The sequence below is a fragment of the Triplophysa rosa genome, unplaced genomic scaffold (genome assembly GCF_024868665.1).
Source record: "Triplophysa rosa unplaced genomic scaffold, Trosa_1v2 scaffold448, whole genome shotgun sequence".
Lineage (NCBI taxonomy): Eukaryota > Metazoa > Chordata > Actinopteri > Cypriniformes > Nemacheilidae > Triplophysa > Triplophysa rosa.
In genome coordinates this window covers 57,440-75,638 of record NW_026634451.1, presented here as the reverse complement: position 1 = coordinate 75,638, position 18,199 = coordinate 57,440, and the positions used below count along the sequence as shown (strand labels likewise).

The 18,199-nt window shown below is 40.7% G+C and overlaps 2 protein-coding genes and 1 long non-coding RNA gene across 6 annotated transcripts; 2 read left to right on the top strand and 1 right to left on the bottom strand.

Moving 5' to 3' along the window:
* The first annotated feature begins 18 nt into the window (after positions 1-18).
* LOC130550853 (uncharacterized) lies at positions 19-3,369 on the top strand. Its single transcript, XR_008962501.1, has 2 exons — positions 19-207; positions 2,113-3,369. It is a non-coding gene; the product is annotated as an uncharacterized LOC130550853 (long non-coding RNA).
* A 1,190-nt stretch (positions 3,370-4,559) lies between these two features.
* On the top strand, positions 4,560-8,716 carry LOC130550852 (zinc finger protein OZF-like). The gene is made up of 3 exons (XM_057328370.1): positions 4,560-4,702; positions 4,820-4,956; positions 5,054-8,716. Exons 1-3 carry the CDS (start codon positions 4,596-4,598, stop codon positions 6,391-6,393), a joined length of 1,584 nt encoding a protein of 527 aa, XP_057184353.1. The 5' UTR covers positions 4,560-4,595; the 3' UTR covers positions 6,394-8,716.
* Positions 8,717-8,887: 171 nt separating this feature from the next.
* On the bottom strand, positions 8,888-14,165 carry LOC130550850 (zinc finger protein OZF-like). 4 transcript variants are annotated; one of them, XM_057328364.1, is made up of 4 exons: positions 13,964-14,165; positions 13,277-13,441; positions 13,045-13,190; positions 8,888-12,114 (listed from the first exon to the last, which is right to left on the bottom strand). In XM_057328364.1, the coding sequence occupies exon 4, from the start codon at positions 12,107-12,109 to the stop codon at positions 10,808-10,810; it is 1,302 nt and encodes a 433-aa protein (XP_057184347.1). In that variant the 5' UTR covers positions 12,110-12,114; positions 13,045-13,190; positions 13,277-13,441; positions 13,964-14,165; the 3' UTR covers positions 8,888-10,807. The 4 variants fall into 4 exon arrangements, with proteins under 4 accessions (XP_057184347.1, XP_057184349.1, XP_057184351.1 ...); XM_057328366.1 differs by having other exon boundaries at positions 14,007-14,165; XM_057328368.1 differs by lacking the exon at positions 13,964-14,165 and adding an exon at positions 13,576-13,856.
* Positions 14,166-18,199: the final 4,034 nt, after the last annotated feature.

The following is an 18,199-nucleotide window of genomic DNA, read 5'->3' as shown; positions in this document are numbered from 1 at the left end:
AGCTCAGTTTCAGAAAATTCCAAATGGAAGTGATCATGCCTTACTCCCCTCGAAGGGCAGCGTGCCGTTAAACTCTGGCCGGCGAGATCCATTTTCCTGCCGAGAAACTCTGATAAAACGCACATGTACAAGCTAATCAGCATCTTTAGGAACAGACATTATGAGAACGCAAACGGACCGAGGGAGTTCAGTGTTGGCGAATACAGAGTGAGTATCTGATAGTAAATAAATAACAGTGCTGAATTACCTAAAAACTGTGTGCCTCACTGTGTGGAAGACATCGGGATCATTAGACTTTGAACAACAAAATGTTACTCGTTTCATGTTCTGTGTGCTGTGGACTTTTAGTTTGTGTTGATTTCTGGTTCCTGTTGTAGTTCTGTTGTTCATTGGTTCCTGGTTGGTTTCTTCCCCAGGTGTGTCTTAGGTGTTATCTTGTTAGTTCCCTGTCTATATAATCTCAGTGTTTCCTTTGTCTTCTGTTGTTTATTGTTTACTGTTCCTGTTTCACTTTTGTTTTTATTTTTCTATGTCGGATTTATTAAAGACTTGGATCCAGTTTCCACGCACTCATTCGTGACACAAAATAACAAACAGGCATACATGTAGTGATTTATTTATTAAAAATTGTGCACCAGTCCAGCAACTGTAAATAAACAAATATCTTCACTAGCATTGAACATGAAAAAAAGCTGAAACAAAAATCTCTTTATAATGGTTTAGTCCAGGGGTCACCAACTAGCGGACTCCGGTCGGGATGCGGACCGCGAGATGCATCCGTCCGGACCTCAAAGCCTTTTGACATAATAAATAAATGAACGCCTAACATTATTTTCTAATGCAATCAAATTTATAGCAGGCACATCAAGGTCCGCTCAGTAGCAGTTTGGGTCCTACGGCGCCACGGACAGTTAACATTTGCGCACTGTTGCTACGTTCAGACGTCAACGTCGTGGAGAGAAGAGAGCCGAGACAGACTCGCTGCACAGCGCGCAGACAGATGTAACTCTTAGTGACTGAAAAACAATGTCCTTTACAAAAGTTAGAAAAGTTGACACCGAAAACCATGTTTTCCGAGATGAATGGGTCGAGAGATTTGCATTTATTCTTCCTGCATCGAGATGCACGAGACCGGTTTGTCTCATTTGGTCGGAGTCTGTCGCGGTTGTCAAAAGTGGAAACCTTAAACTGCATTATGAAATTAGACAGAGACACTTTGAAGAAACTTACCCGCAGCAGTCCGAGGTAAGGACACGGAAAATATATGAGCTCAAAGCCCAGTAGGAGCGATCTACACGGGTCCTCCTCCCTCACTTACCGCCCAACAACCAGCATATGAATGTTCACTAAGAATACAGTGGATCTGAGGAAAACATAACAAGCCCTTTACTGATGGGGAAATAGTAAAAGAGTGAATGGAGCGTGCGTGTGAAACACTTAGAAGGAAAATAAAGACATGAACTAAAAGAAAATATGACACAAACCCCCTTTCAGCTGCAACGGCCACCAGAAGAGCTGAAATGCTATCGGAGGATGATCAGTCACAACTTGATGCTGCTATTTGTTCATCTCAGTTCAGCAGAAAACAACACTTTAGTTTTCTTTTAAAGTTGTTCATGTTGAAATGAATGTATGTTCAGTGCAGGTTTAGAGATTAGGGCATTTTGCACATTTTCCTTCATTATATTGTTGTCAGACATTGTTATGCCATCGTATAGATATGAAAAGACATGTTTATTTCTTTGGTCTGCCAAAAACCATCAATTCATGATTTTAGGTATTTAATTATCCGGACCTCGACTGGCAAGGAGGGTTTGTTTACTGGACCTCAAGCGATTTTAGTCGAAGACTCCTGGTTTATATGATAGAATTGAGTCGCCTCTGAATAATTTTTCTGTATTAATGCGGTTTTTCCATTCCTCCCAAACACATCAATGTATGTTGCAGCCTAGGGTGAAGTCAGTATGTTCATTAATAATGATTTAGACAAATATCATGTAATTGATTCTTAATATAATTAGGTGCCCTTTTAATGACTAACCAGTACGACAAAGACACAAACACTTAGTTTCATGTCATAATAATCATAACGATGTTCTCTGTTCATTTTAGACCTGGTGGAGGTGACAGAGGAAAGTTTAGAACCGAATGAAATAGAGGAGAAACACCATCATTTCATAACCGAAGGAGAATCTCTGAGCTGCTTGAAGAACGAGAATTTCTCACCAGAAAAATCCCCAAGAATAGCAGCCAAAGATTCTGTCAGTGTGGAAAGATCGGCCTTACAAATGTGACGAGTGTGGAAAGACCTTCATTCTCAGGTTCAACCTTAAAGTGCACGTGAACTCACACTGGAGAAAAGCCTTACAAATGTGAGCGGTGTGGGAAGACTTTCAATTCCAATTGGCACCTTAATGAGCACATGAGAATTCACACTGGAGAACGGCCTTACACGTGTGACCCGTGTGGAAAGACCTTGACTAGGTAAGACTGAACTGAATGTGCACGCGGGAGTTCACACGAGAGAAAAACCTTACATATGTCATCGGTGTGGAAAGAGCTTCACTTGTAAGTCCAACCTTAACATGCACATGAGAGTTCACACGAGAGAAAAGCCTTACAAATGGGATGAGTGTGGAAAGAGTTTTGTGTGGGCAGCGAGTCTAAGAGAGCATCTTCACTGTCATTCTGGAGTGAGATCGTTTAGTGTGAACAGTGTAATAAAACATTTGTTTCTGCAAATAACCTGAAGAAACACATGAAGACTCACGCAGGTGTGAAGTCTGTTCCGTCTGTGGAAAGGCCTTCGCGCAAGTCTCCTATTTTAAAGAACACGAGAAAACACACACAGGCGAGACATCACACATGTGCTCCGAGTGTGGCAAAACCTTCACAACATCTGGAAATTTAAAACGGCATCAGAGAATTCATACTGGACAGAACCCTTACAAGTGCTCGCAGTGTGAAATGTGTTTCGCTCGGGTAGAAGCCCTGCAAAAGCACGAGAGACTTCACAAAGAAGAGAAATCTCACCACGGAGTTTTAAAGAATCAAGACGTCTCGAGACTCACAAGAAGACGTGTGGCAAAGAGAGCAAAGTTCATCCTCAGAGAACTGTTCAGACCAGAAGATCCCAACAACCTTCTGCTGTAGGTTGATAAAAATACTACTGATTAAGTTTGTCCTTATTTGACAAAAATAATATTTAGCGAAGGGTCAGTATAATAATGAAGCAGAACATTTTTGTTGTCATGTTAAGTCAGCAATGTTAATATTTAATATTAATAATCGATTCAGTGTTAATACTGTTAAAGTGCTGTGCGACCAGTCAGTGAATAAAAGGTTTGTCCATTTTTAGGATCTTGTAAAGTTGAAGTGTCTGTGTGGTTACTGGTTGTGGTTTGAGGAGCTAGTATGATTCACATTCTGCATTTTAAAATCAAACATGTCATTATCGTGAAACTCTGTACATAACTTTTTTCAGTTGTTTTCTCTGTGGAACTTTCGCGCTCTGGCGAGATTTAAATGCGCTCCTACTCAACTGTCATTTATAACGGTCAGACAGGCAAAGCAGGACACTGCTTGCAGCTGTTTTAGCGTTGAAACTATTTCTGATCTGTTTAAGACTAAATCATAGTCAACGGTTATCTTTCATATCTGTCAAATCCGCTTAATACTGGAATATGAAATACTGGAAATTCTTACTCCTCGAATACGCTTACAATGACGGATTTGTTTAACATTTATTCGCTATTAAAACGTAAGAAAAGAAATTATACAATGCCGCTCGTAAAAAAACGGTTCAAATAAAATTAAAGAGCATCAAAAGGTCGTCCTTATTTGTTCATTCGTGATTGTCTTGATTTACAGTAATGTATACATACAGGTGCTGGTCATATAATTAGAATATCATCAAAAAGTTGATTTATTTCACTAATTCCAGAAAATCTATGGGGTATTGTGAAGAGGAAGATGCGATATGCCAGACCCAACAATGCAGAAGAGCTGAAGGCCACTATCAGAGCAACCTGGGCTCTCATAACACCTGAGCAGTGCCACAGACTGAACCACTCCATGCCACGCCGCATTGCTGCAGTAATTCAGGCAAAAGGAGCCCCAACTAAGTATTGAGTGCTGTACATGCTCATACTTTTCATCTTCATACTTTTCAGTTGGCCAAGATTTCTAAAAATCCTTTCTTTGTATTGGTCTTAAGTAATATTCTAATTTTCTGAGATACTGAATTTGGGATTTTCATTAGCTGTCAGTTATAATCATCAAATTAAAAGAAATAAACATTTGAAATCTATCAGTCTGTGTGGAATGAATGAATATAATATACAAGTTTCACTTTTTGAATGGAATTAGTGAAATAAATCAACTTTTTGATGATATTCTAATTATATGACCAGCACCTGTATGTTCCAAAATCGAAACAATATACTCTTTTTTTTATCACGCCTGTTCATGGGTAACGTGTGTACTTTCACAGTGATAGTTAAAGTATAAGGAATAGCGCGCACTGAAAGGAACACAAACAAACCTCGTGGAGTGTTTTTTCTATTTTTAAACGAACGAATACTAACCGTTCGACGATGATACAGACAGTGCGTCACGCTGTAGTCCAGCAGGAGGCGCAAACGGGCCGCGTGTCAAAGAAATCCTCCTCAGAAAACAGCACGGGAAGAAAGAGCTGCTCGCAGTAAGTGTTGCGTTTAACCTCATTTATGTGATTCGTGTTGGTGTTCGTTTTCTCGTAACTTGATGGGTTTTTTTTACCGGACGTTGTATAACCTTGAGATGATATCGATGTTTTTAGTCCAGGTTTTACCGATCGTCTGCGTTCTGTCTGTAATGAAGAGCAGAAGACACCAGTGAAGCTGCTGGACCGCGAGATGGAGCTGAAAACAGATATCACAGAAGAGCAAACGGATGAAGCCGGTTTGATTTATTATGGTATGCGTCTTCCACAAACGCTATCATTATAGTTAGTGCTCGGTGCGTTTATTTATTGTAATGTATAGATCATCAAAATGTTCTCTGTTAATTTTAGATCTGATGAAGGTTAAAGATGAAAGTTCGGAACCGAATGAAGTGGAGGAGCGACCTCATCATCATCTCATAACCGGAGAAGGATCTCTGAGCTGCATGAAAACGGAGATGAATTTGTCACCAAATAAAGCAACAGACAAAGAACCTCATATCTGTCCTCTGTGTGGAAGGATCTTCACTCGTAAATACAACCTTAATGTGCACATGAGATCTCACACCGGAGAAAAACCTTACACATGTGAGCAGTGTGGAAAGAGCTTCACTCGGAAACACCGGCTTCATAAGCACGCGAGAATTCACGCTGGAGAGGACGCGTACAATTGTGACCAGTGTGGAAAAGCTTTCGCTCAACAGCACCAGCTTCACGCGCACGTGAGCAGTCACACCGAAGAAAAACCATGCGTGTGCGACCTGTGCGGAAAGATCTTCACTCGTAAATATGAACGTAAGATTCACATGAGATCTCACACTGGAGAAAAGCCTCACAAATGCGAGCAGTGCGGAAAGACCTTCTTTCGTAAGTCCGACCTCAACGTGCACATAAAAGTTCACAGTGGAGAAAAACCTTACAGGTGTCACGAGTGTGGAAGGAACTACGTTCACAAGTTCGATCTGAAAATGCACATGAGGAATCACAGTGGGGAGAGGCCCTTCAGGTGCGATCGGTGTGGAAAGACCTTCACTCGTAAGTCAGACTTTAAAGTGCACATGAGGATTCACACCGGAGAAAAACCTTACCGATGTCATCACTGTGAAAAGACCTTCGCCCATACGTCCGACCGTAACGCTCACATGAGAGTTCACACTGGAGAGAAGCCCTACACGTGTCATCAGTGCGGAAAGAGCTTTTCGTGGGTGGCGAACCTGAAAGAGCATCTTCTCTGTCATTCGGCGGTGAAATCGTTTCAGTGTGAACAGTGCAGTAAAACGTTTGTTTCTGCGAATAACCTGAAGAAGCACACGATGGTTCATACAGGCGTGAAGCCTTACGTCTGCTCTTTCTGCGGAAAGGACTTTGCGCGGATCTGCTATTTCAAAGAACACGAGAAAACACACACAGGTGAGACGCCACACGTGTGCCTCGAGTGTGGCAAAACCTTCATCACGTATAGTCATTTGAAACGCCACCACAGACTTCACACTGGAGAGAAACTGTACACGTGCTCACAGTGTGGAAGGAGTTTCACTCGAGTACAAGCCCTGCGGGGGCACGAGAGACTTCACGCCCAAGAGAAATATTACTGCTCTTGTGGACGGAGTTTTAAAGAATCAAAACGTCTTGAGGTTCACAAGAATAAGTGTGGCATAGAGAGCAACGTTCCTCCTCAGGAAAACTTTTAGATCCCTGAGATCAACTACAGTGATGACATGAATTCAGTCATGTTAAAGGGGTCACATGACACGGCTAAAAGGAATATTATGGTTTGTTTTAGACGTAACGTAATGTGTAAACACGATTTAAGGTCGAAAAACTGTATTTTCCACACACCGTGCATGTTTGTATCTCCTCTTTGCTCCACCTCTCAGAAACACGCTGATTTTTGACGAAGCTAATGGCTCTGAAAAGCGAGGTGTGCTGTGATTGGCCAGTTCAACAGTGCGTAGTGATTGGTGGAATACTGCAAGCGTGAAAGGGAAATGTAACGCCTCTGACCATATTTGGAACATCAGGTTCCAAAACAATTGTACTGACAGGTGATAAAATGTCATCGGTACTTTCTTATGTCAATTCGAGCCCGAATCTGATGTGGAAAATGAAGATGATCAAGCCGATACATCAACTTTGCCAGCGCGACTTGAGCAGGATGTAAAGGATTGGTAAGGTTTCAAAAACATATATTCTGTTAAATAGTTAAAAACTATAGCTAACTGTTTTACCTTTTATATACGACGTTATAAAGATTTGCCGTTAGAGTGTTACGTCATGTCTTGTCTCAACAAAGACAATAAACCCCATTATAAACACCACATTTGTTGCCTCTAGTGGGAACATTATTGCTGATTATTAGGACTTATGTTGTCTTTTTTCACGTTTGTGTGCGTTTGCAGATCACAAACACGACAAACTCAGCTCGCTTTAGTCCGTAACAAAGTCTTTTACCATGAAAATATACTTACAGACTGCGAATCTGAAGCGCCAGACTGTCCTTGCGAAGTTGGAATGGTTGGAATTGCCCCATTTTTTAAGCAAAGCTTTCGTGCACAGCCGGCCTTGATCTCTCCCAGGATCTGTGAAATGCGCTGCACACACTTGAATATTCGGATTGTACTGTTCTGGAACAGTGTTGTAAATAAAATGTAACCATTCGGGCAAACAAAGAGGCTTTCTTTTCACAATGAAACACACAGCGTCTCCACGACATGGCTGCGGCGGCAACGATACAATGAGATTTACAGGTATGCCCACCTTACTTGCGTATACATTTGGGCGGTCTTAGTCAAATTATTTGTGGGGGTGTGGTTACACGAGGCGTTTCAGGCAGGTCTTGGTGAGCATTCGCTTTTACATAGAATGCATCTTTTGTTCCGTCACTTTCATTTCTGCAATGAAATACATGCAAGGGCAACTTATAACAGAAAAAAAAGCATATTCGCGCCATATGACCCCTTTAATATTTGATCAATGTTTTTGAGTGATATCTTAAGTTAAAGATCGGGGCGTGTGTGATTATAACAGCACATATACAGTACATCTCGGAGAGGTCTATTTAATGTGTGCGTTTACATCTGTAAGATCTGTATATTTTAAGTGCTTGCTCGTCTCTGAAATGTGACCTGTCAAATCGACATCTAGAAGATGTTTGATTGAGTATGTATGCGAAACTGCTTTTTTAGCAGGCATATTCATTCAAACGTGTGGTATATATCATATGCAACAGTATGAATCTAATAAGAAAATGCTGGATGTTGGCAAGTTTTTGTGAAATACATATTATTTTATTGTTAGCATGAGTGCTGTTCAAATGATTTGCCTCACTCTGTTAACGCTGTTTTCTATGTAAACGGATGAACTGCTTTCCATTCAATAGTTCAATTTAAAGTCCCTGTGAACCAGAAGTTGAGATCGTTTTTACTTCTGTATTTTGACATTTCCGAGTGAAATGGAATTTTGAATGAGAAAATTTGTGGGCGTGGCTTTCGTCTTTCGCTGCGATTTGATTGGATGTATAAAAACAGCCGTTTCATTCTGAAATGAAACTGGCAGTAGACTGACAGTTGAAAGGGAGGAGTTAACGGATGCTCCGCCCAAGCCGTCTAACATGCATCAAGATGGATAGTCACTACAGGATGGAAGTGCATTTTTAGATTTTAACTGAAGATCATGAGGGAACATGATTATTAAAAAGAGAATGACCCACATTGATAAATTATTTACAATGAATGCTGCAATGTTTCATGAAAAAATAGGCATTGTCATTTTCCATTTCACTGGGACTTTAAAGTTAGATCTGATGATAATAACACGTTGAAAATGTTCAAATAAAGTATTATTAATTAACAAAGTTACATTTTAAATCTTATACCTGAACCGTGTGAATCAATGATTTATTTTTCTTTTTACGTTATCTTTTGTAGCCCAGTTTTGTAAGTCGCTTCGCACCTCCTTGGATCTTTTGAATCTGTACTCACGTGGTTGTGGAAATAATCTTAATAAAGAAAATACAGTCAGAGACCAGGGTTTTTCTCTTTTCTAAGGGAGGTTCATGCTCGGCCAAGATTCACAAAAACAGTGATTTTTCTCTAGCAAAGTCTCCCACAATTATTAAAGGGACAGTTCATTTGTTTGGTTACTGACATTCTTCTAAATATCTTCCTTTGTGTTCATCAGAAAAAATTCATTTATACAGGTTTGGAACAACCTGAGGGTGAGTAAATGATGACAGAATTTTCTTTTTTGGGTGAACTGGCCCTTTAATACAATCATAAAAAATACACTCTACAAAACTATCATGACTTGACAAATAACCAAGAATACTAGTTTAGACGGTTCTTCTAGACGTGTGGTATCAGCGGTTTTGACAGATGACATATTAACAACTGTCTTCCAAATCTCTTCCTGCATTAATGTTGGTGAAATGCAGGGTTCAGACGGTACGATTTTGGGCCGTCCCAGACGAGATGACAACCGTGGTGATTTCCGTGGTCGTGGCTCCTAAAACGCTGGTCCTACGTCGTACAGTGAGAGAGACTGAAAGACGGCCGATGTCAGGGTCTTGCGATCAAAGACAGCCTGCGATCATTTTCTAGCAGTGTCAATAATTTAGCTTGATCGTACGCCTACCGAGTAAAAATGCAACATAAAAATGACGTATTGATCAACACTACATGGGAATAAATTGTGACCCTGGACACAGTCTTATGGGTCAATTTTTCGATATTGAGATTTTTACATAATCTGAAAGCTGAGTAAATAAACTTTCTATAGATATATGAGTTGTTGGAATAGGACAATATCTGGCTGAGATACAACCGTTTAAAACTCTGGAATCTGAAAGCGCAAAAAATCAAAATATTGAGAAAATTGCCTTTGAAGTTGTTAATCAGGGGCACTGTGGCAGGCCATCCACTCACAAAAATAAAGTTTTTATATATTTAAGGTAGGAAATATACAAAATATCTTCATGGAACATGATCTCTACTTAATATCCTAATGATTTTTGGCATAAAAGAAAAATCGATAATTTTGACCCACACAATGTATTTTTGTCTTTTACTAAAAATGTTCCTGTGCTACTTAAGACTGGTTTTGTGATCCAGGGTCACAATTGGCTAAATTGCTCCCTTCCGCTGCCACATCTTTTTTCCAGCGCACATGAAAAGCACAGCTGCCCAAGAGTGGTTCATGTTGCTGTGCGTTTACAACTTGCGCTGTAGCCTAAAATTGATCGTACAGTGTACATGCATGTCGTACCAAAGTTTGATATATCCATGTCGCGCAGCGTGACCTGTCATGATATTATAAGATTGCTGAAATCTGAAGTCTGTCGCATGCAGGCATAAAATGTGACAAATGTCAAATGCCTCCTTAAACAAAATGTTAAGTCTTAAGAAATTGTTGCTACATTGTTACATATATGTTATGAACTTAAAACAGCCGCAGGTAACGACTGTGCCCGTTCACTGTTAAAACGACAGTTGAGGAGCGCATTGAAATCTCGCAAGAGCGACAATCAGCAATGCAGTGAAAACAACAGGAAGCATTCGAACTTAAAAAAAGTCATTTCACAACATTGAGATTTTCATTTAATGTATAAAATATCAATTAAATGAAGAGTGTGGTTCCACAATAAGATTTTTTTTCAAAAGTCATGTTTTTTATTGTGCATTCAAATGAATATCAATCATACTACAGTTGGTTTATTTTGATTTAAGCCATAATAACTTAATAATACAGCTAACTAACACAATGAAACGCAGTTAAAACATGATTTTTTGAAAAAAATCTCGTTTTGGAACCAAGCTGTTCAAATATAACACATTCATTCTTTGTGAAAACGTAGTTCCCATGCTTTTAAATAACTCAAGTTAAATGGTTAATATTTACACATTTGCATCCAAAAACCTGACCCACTTTATGTAACTGATTCCAGACTGCGATCATGTTGGCTGTATCTACTCGAAACACTCCGGTCATCACTTCCACTTCACAAGATGGTACCAAGGTGCACAAGTTTTATTTATCGGTCTCTGGTTGCCCAGCACATTGACAAAACCCGTTGATAGAAGAACTAACACTTCTACATCATCAGCAGTTTTAGCAAATCACCACAGAAGGTTGTTGGGATCTTCTGGTCTGAACAGTTCTCTGAGGATGAACTTTGCTCTTCTTGCAGAACTTCTTCCTGTGAGTCTCAAGACGGCTCGATTCTTCAAAACTCCGTCCACACGAGGAGCAGTGGTGAGATTTCTCTTTCGTAAGAACGCCTTGGTGCTGTTTAAATTGATCACACGTAGGAAAGGTTTGGACACTTTCAGAGCACGTATGTGACGTCTCACCTGTGTGCGATTTCTTGTGCACTGTAACAGAATAAAGGTGCGCGAAGGCCTTTCCACAGATGGAACACCCATGAGGCTTCGCTCCTGTATGAGTCTTCATGTGTTTCTTCAGGTTATTTGCAGTAATGAATGTTTTCTTACACTCTTCACACTGAAACGATCTCACTCCAGAATGATGGAGAAGATGCTCGGTTAGACCCCCTGCCCACGTAAAGCTCTTTCCACACTGACCACACGTGTACGGCTTTTCTCCGGTGTGGATCCTCATGTGCACGTTCAGGTTGTATTTGTGAGTGAACACCTTTCCACACTGGTCACACACGCAAAGTTTTTCTCTGTTATGAATGCTCATGTGCGCATTAAGGTCGTGTTTGTGAGTGAAACTCTTTCCACACTGATCACACGTGAAGGGTTTTTCTCCCGTGTGCACTCTCATGTGCACGTGAAGACTGCATTTCTGAGTGAAGGTCTTTCCACACTCATCACATCCGTACGCCTTTTCTCCCGTGTGGATTTTCATGTGCACGTCAAGTACGGACTTTTGAGCGAAGGTCTTCCCGCAACGCTCACAGTTGTAAGGTTTTTCTCCCGTGTGAACTCTCATGTGCGTTTTAAGTTTGTACTTTCGAGTGAAGGTCTTTCCACACTCATCACATCCGTACGCCTTTTCTCCCGTGTGGATTTTCGCGTGTACGTCAAGTACGGACTTTTGAGCGAAGGTCTTCCCGCACCGATCACATCTGTGAGACTTCTCTCTTGTGTGAATTTTAACGTGCGCGTTAAGATCGTGTTTCCGAGTGAAGGTCTTTCCGCACTGCTCGCACGCGTGAGGCTTTTCTCCTGTGTGAAGTCTTGTGTGCATTTTGAGTTCGTATTTACGAGTGAAGATCTTTCCACACTGATCGCACGCAAGAGAATCTTTTGATGTCGCTTTATGAGAGTTTTTGGGTGACAAATGAATCTCAGTGTTCAAGCAGCTCAGAGATCCTTCTCCAGTTATGAGATGATGAGGTCGCTCCTCCATTTCATTCGGTTGTGAACTTTCCTCCTTCACCCTCATCTGATCTGAAATGAACAGAGAAATGATTACGATCAATATGATAGTGTAAAAATTGAACCGAGTCGGGCTGCTCGATTGATAGACAACTCCACAGAAGCACATGCAAGAGGCCTACGTGAAGAATTCAACATCTCTTAAGGTAAGGAACAAAAAATGATATTTGTTAGCATTCACTATATAAAGTTTGTGTGAATGACACTTGTGTAAAACACAAGAGGTTTTCATTTTTATGCATTTGGCAGACCCTTTTATCCAAAGCGATTTACATTGCATTATACTATACAATCGTTTCTAAGCATGTGCGATCCCTGGGATCCAACCCATGACCTTGGCGTTGCTAGCGCCAGGCTCTAACCACTGAGCTACAGGACACTAAATGCACAGATTCAAAAACGAAAACGCATAAGTTCTATTTTGTATCTTATACAGTAAATGTCCCCAAACACAAAGAGCAACTTATGTAAATGATTAAAATAAGTGATTTGTGTCAAATGAAACATAACTGCATTTAAAGCATACATCTTGGTTCATCGTGAATTGGTTAATTAGCATTAGCCTGAGGTAATAAATAAATAAATGAAGTGAAGATTGCAGATGATTCATTGAAAGTGTTATTGTAGATTCATCCTCATCTTTGCATTCTAACGACACGATAAGCATTTTAATGGTTTATTTTCCACAAAGATAATGTTCAGGGGTTGTAAATAGGCAGTAACTGCATCGTTTTGTGTTTTTTAAATAGAAGTTTTAATTATGTTTCTTTAATGTTGTGCAAACCACCACAGCAAATATGTAGCTCCTAAAAAATATGAAATATAATTATATTTCAAAATCACAATTCTGATCAGAAAAATCAAAAGTATTTTTTTTCTAATTGCACAGCCGCAAATTATAATGTTTGTGCCTGTTATTAAACATTAAGGCAAGATCCACACCTTCATCTTGTCTGTTCTTCTTTGATTTGTGTTTTCAGCTCCATCTCACAGTCCAGCAGCTTCACTGATGTCTTCTGCTCTTCATTACAGACAGAAAGCAGAAGATCTGGAGATGTTTGATCACAGAGAGAAACACCACATACATCCTGAAAATAACATCACAACAAACACAGAATAACATTCAGAGCCTGGATACATCTGTACAAAACTTTCTGTGCAAATCTGTCCAAACCTTTCTGTTGAGTTGGTCTCTCTCTCTGAGTTTTGTCTCCAGTAACTTCACCTCTTTCTTCAGCTGACAGAATTCTGTCATCAAATCATCAATATCCAGCATAGACAGATCAGTTCCTACTGATTTACAGCACATCACATCCACCTGCACCATCATCATGGACATCTGAACACAACAAAAACACCATTTCAACGTAATTATACATGATAGAAGATGTGATAAAGCAAGAAGAAAACTTCCTCCAACCATGTTTTTAATAATAAAAGTGTAAACATTGTGTTTGGCGTATTGATTGCTACCGGAAATGCAGTGTTTGTCTATAGTAACGAAGTAACCATGGTTCTTCTTCTTGGTTTTTAACAGCGGCTGGCATCCAACGTGATAGGTGCACTACCGCCACCTCCTGCTCCGGGGTGTGGATTCTATACTCTATCTATTAAGTCTCCCTTATAAAATAAAAAAAAACTCTAATATTTCTCACTTGATCAAACTCTCAAAATCTATTTCTTGAACTCCACCCTTCTTCATTTCTTCTATCATACCAATCCTTCAAGTCCATTTAGATGCTTTCCTATTATTAGTAACCATGGTTTAAACGTCAGTTTCCTAATATAACCACGGTTTTTGGCATCGTTAGCTGTCGTAAGGGTCAGCAATAGCATGCGAGATCAAAAAAGACCAACTTACACAAGAGAGAACACAAAATGAAAACACGAGCTGCTCTGCTTACGCGCTGTTTCCTGTGACACGTGGTCTGTTGCGTCTCCTGCTGGACTGGAAGTATTCCATATGGAAGCGTGACGTAGAGGCTGCTTATAGAGGGTATGCAATGACGTCACTTTCCCACATGCACATGTCGGGACACTCCCTGGGACACGCTCCCCTGGGTGGCAAAACCATAGACATATTTATAAAACGGTCAGTTCTGGTCCTTGATTCTGATTGGCTGAGCGGAGTTCTAAGCCGTTATAAAATACCCCAATATATAACGGCTGACCGCACCACACAGCCTAAATATCATTTGATTTACTTTATTTTATGAAACCTTGCTAAGCATATGGAATAACCGTTTTATAAAAGCAATACGCCCCGCGAAGCAGTGGGTTACAGTGCATTTTATAACAGCTACAGGGTTTTAATGACTCAGCTTCGCGTCGTGCCACAACGCCCTTAGCTGTTATAAAATGCACTGTAACCCACTGCTTCTTTGGGCTTATTGCTTTATTAGCGATGTGTACACAATTATTAAGCCTAAACGATTGCTTGACAAGCTTGAGTTTTAACAGTTCCGTATGACAATAAATATATTTTCAAGTCTAACCATCTTTAACTGGAGCTAAAACGTTTCTGTACTCCACGTAAATAGAAAAGTATTGAAATTAGTTGAGAAATGAAAACGAGGTTGTGTTTTTATCCAGATAACTGCAGCTCCACCATTCACTCGTATGTCTTTGTAGTCGGCTTTTGCCCGAACCAATATGGCGGCGGCGTTGACGTACGATCCAGCGGACAATGCGGCTAGTTTTATATATATATATGTAACCAGTCCTACTCGCCCAGCACTGCGCGGGCCTCGAACCGGTCCGGATGGGAGACGGGCGCTCTAACGAGGAGGCTAAAGACCGCAGTCTCTAAGAGCGTCTGTCGCTAGAGCGTCTCTGTTGGTCAGGGAGTGAGGTTTACACACTGCACAGCTCTTCACTAGCTGGCCTCCGTTACGTGTGTGTGTGCGTGCGTGCGTGCGTGCGTGCGTGCAAAACACCTAGCAAATTGGCCGAGGAGAATAGGAGAAACAAAGAAACCAAGGCTTGTTCGACTTGATGCGGCGCCACAAGATCCGATAAAGGCGGATGACACCAAAGTACCGCGAGAGCGATTCAAAAGCAAACTTTTAATGGTTTGTCGAATCGCTCTCGCGGTACTTTGATGTTATCCGCTTGTCGATTCTTGCGGCGCCGCATCAAGTCGAACAAGCCTGACAACGAATCCATCGGCTCTGACCGAATCCAAATCCAGCACATTTGCTTCTTTGTTTAAAAGTATTAAAAGGAAAACGGAGTCTCGTAATTGTCTAAATAGGGTAACTGTTATCCCACATGACTCAGTGTAACTACTAAACGATTGTAGTCAAGCAGCCGTTGCATCACGCTCCAGTCCAGCAGGTGGCGCAAACGTACTACAACAGCGCGTGAAGAAAAGCACATCAGCGGTAAGTTTTGTTTATTATTTGTTTGATGTATACACGTGTTTGTTTTAAATCGTGAAAACTTTTACATCTTGAGAAGCTTTATATGGTTTCAGACTGAGTAACTTCTGAAAGCTTTTTTCTCGATTTTATAAAGCTGCTCTTGTGTATACTCTTGTTGATGTCCTTCACTTATTTCCTTAATTTCTAAGTGAATGTCATTTATCAACATTTGCAGTGCTTTAAAGGTCTTTGTGTTTGAATGGGTTGTATAGTTCTTTAATTAACTGTACAGTGTTCATCTTATTATTCTTACGCTGTTAAAACTGGATGTTTTGACTGTACATGGACGTAGGTGGTAAGTTCAGACCAGGCACACACACACACACACACACACACACACACACACACACACACACACACACACACACACGCACACACACACACAGGCTTTGGTTGACTATCCCCGTGGGGACAGTCCATAGGCGTAATTGCAAGGGCAGTTGTGGCCTAATGGTTAGAGAGTCGGACTCATGACCAGAAGGTTGCCGGTTCGATTCCCAGGGCCGGCGGGTAACAACTGAGGTGCCCTTGAGCAAGGCACCTTACCCCTACTTGCTCCCCGGGCGCTGCAGTGATAGCTGCCCACTGCTCCGGGGGTACGTGTGTTCACTACTCTCTGGATGGGTTAAATGCAGAGGTCACATTTCGTTGCCTTGTACCTTCGTACATGTGCAATGACAATAAATTGAATCTAAATCTAAATCTAATGTTTTTATACTGTACAAACTGTATATTCTATCCCCTATCCCTAACCCTATCCCTAAACCTAAAGATCATAGAACACTTTTTGCATTTTTAGATTTGTAAAAAATATTGTTCTGTACAATTTATTAGCTTTTTTGCCCATGAGGACCTCAATTTTGGTCCCCACGGTGACACGAGTCCCCATGTGTTGGTGTGCATTCAGGTTTAGGTCCCCACCGGGATAAACAAACATGAACACACACACACTACAATCAATGTCAGATCCAACACATTTCAACACGAAGCCTGATGTGCACGTGTGTTTTCTCCGTTCTCAAAGTTGATCAGAGTCTGATAGACTTCTCTGAATGTGGATCAATGAAGCTGTCCCTCTTCTGCTGACCGTCCCTACACCTCTGAACCTCACGCTTCAGGTCAAACTCAAAAAATCAACATTCAGTTAATGAATGATGGTTTGTATGTTGTTTCTGACCATCTCTTGTTTTATTTCTTTGAGTGTGCTTGAGTTGGCATGTGATCATTCCTCTACACCACTAGATGGCAGCACCTCTAAACATCTGGACTTGAGCTCGTGACTGGTAAAATGATATTAGCAAGCGTGCATGAATGATTTGGCATTATGTGCTCTGTACGAGCAGAAACCATGTATTCCGTAATGTAATGTGCTTGATCTTTGATTTTCAGTGTTGTTAATAAATCAGAAGTAATATTAGATGTGGTCAAAAGTTTCTAGGTCGATGGATGAATTCTGAGAGACCAACATCTAATGATGCATCACGTGAAATGCACTGTACGTCCTTTCAGAAAAGAGATTTCCTAGAATGAGCGTGAGTCTAGAAGTTTCTGACGGATGAAAGCTCTATAGACAGTGTGACATTCCCTATATCAGCGTGAGGTCTTACAGTAACTGTCTCTTAAACAGCCAGCGCAGACGGCATGATGCGCAGACGGCATGATGCGCAGACGACATGATGCGCAGACGGCATGATGCGCAGACGGCATGATGCGCAGACTCCCTTTAATTCTCAGTCAGCATTTTACAAGCATAGTCACAGGCCTTTCTGGAATACTTGATTCTGATTGGCTGCGTAATTGACCGGCAAGTAGCTGCAGGGCTTCTTTTTCTCGTGTAATAAAATACTTATCATCATTATTTTAGCCTGAACACATCCCACTCCCCCGCCCCCCCGTTCACAGCTGTAAAGACATGACCGTAGGCCGAATAAAGCCGTTTGAAAATGTTTAGAGCTGTGATCCGAAACTTGGGATCTGAATGCGAACAAAAATCAGCCGGTCGCTTAAAAGAATGATTTATAGTTTGAGCTGTCGGGTGCGATTTTGTGGTAAATGTCAGTCTGACATCATTAGACTCAACACACGGTATATAAAGTGACCTGTAATGTTTTGTTTTAAACAGAGAGGGCGATAGCGAGGCACAAATGATGCTTTGTTGCTACATAAACTTCACAGAAGCTGATTGTTTCCTGTCACTGTTTTCATTTGTGTGCACTTTATTAACAGGCTTCATTGTGTTCTTCATAGCGCTTCTGCCAGTACTGTGTTTGAACGACATGAGAAAAGCAAAGTTAGCGAGGGACGGGTATATACGAAGAGTTCATTTGCAACAACTTCAAAAATCATGTGTTTTTTATTGTGCATTCCATGTAGTGTCAATCAAACTGTAGTTATACAGTAATAATAATAAAAAATATGTCTAACTAACATAATAAAAGCATGATTTTTGAAAATGTTTAAAAACGGAGTGATCTGTCTTTGCAAATCAACTCTTCATATGATGTGAAGTGGAACGCAGCCGTGTCAGAGCTCAGCAGAGGCGCTAACATGTTCCGTCATGAGAATCTCTCAAACCTTTGCCCGAGGACGCAGATGTTTAAGTTTGGCGATCCATGATCTTCGAGTTCATAAGCTTGTTTTAGTGTTTTGTACATTATCCTCTGAATTGATTATGC

What these genes read in the sequence shown, in the direction of transcription:
- LOC130550852 (XM_057328370.1), top strand. Translation starts at nt 4,596, where the DNA reads ATGATACAGACAGTGCGTCACGCTGTAGTCCAGCAGGAGGCGCAAACG. An exon ending in GGAAGAAAGAGCTGCTCGCA is followed by an intron (nt 4,703 to 4,819) that starts GTAAGTGTTGCG and finishes CGATGTTTTTAG; the next exon opens with TCCAGGTTTTACCGATCGTC. An exon ending in AGCCGGTTTGATTTATTATG is followed by an intron (nt 4,957 to 5,053) that starts GTATGCGTCTTC and finishes TGTTAATTTTAG; the next exon opens with ATCTGATGAAGGTTAAAGAT.
- LOC130550850 (XM_057328364.1), bottom strand. Translation starts at nt 12,109, where the DNA reads ATGAGGGTGAAGGAGGAAAGTTCACAACCGAATGAAATGGAGGAGCGA.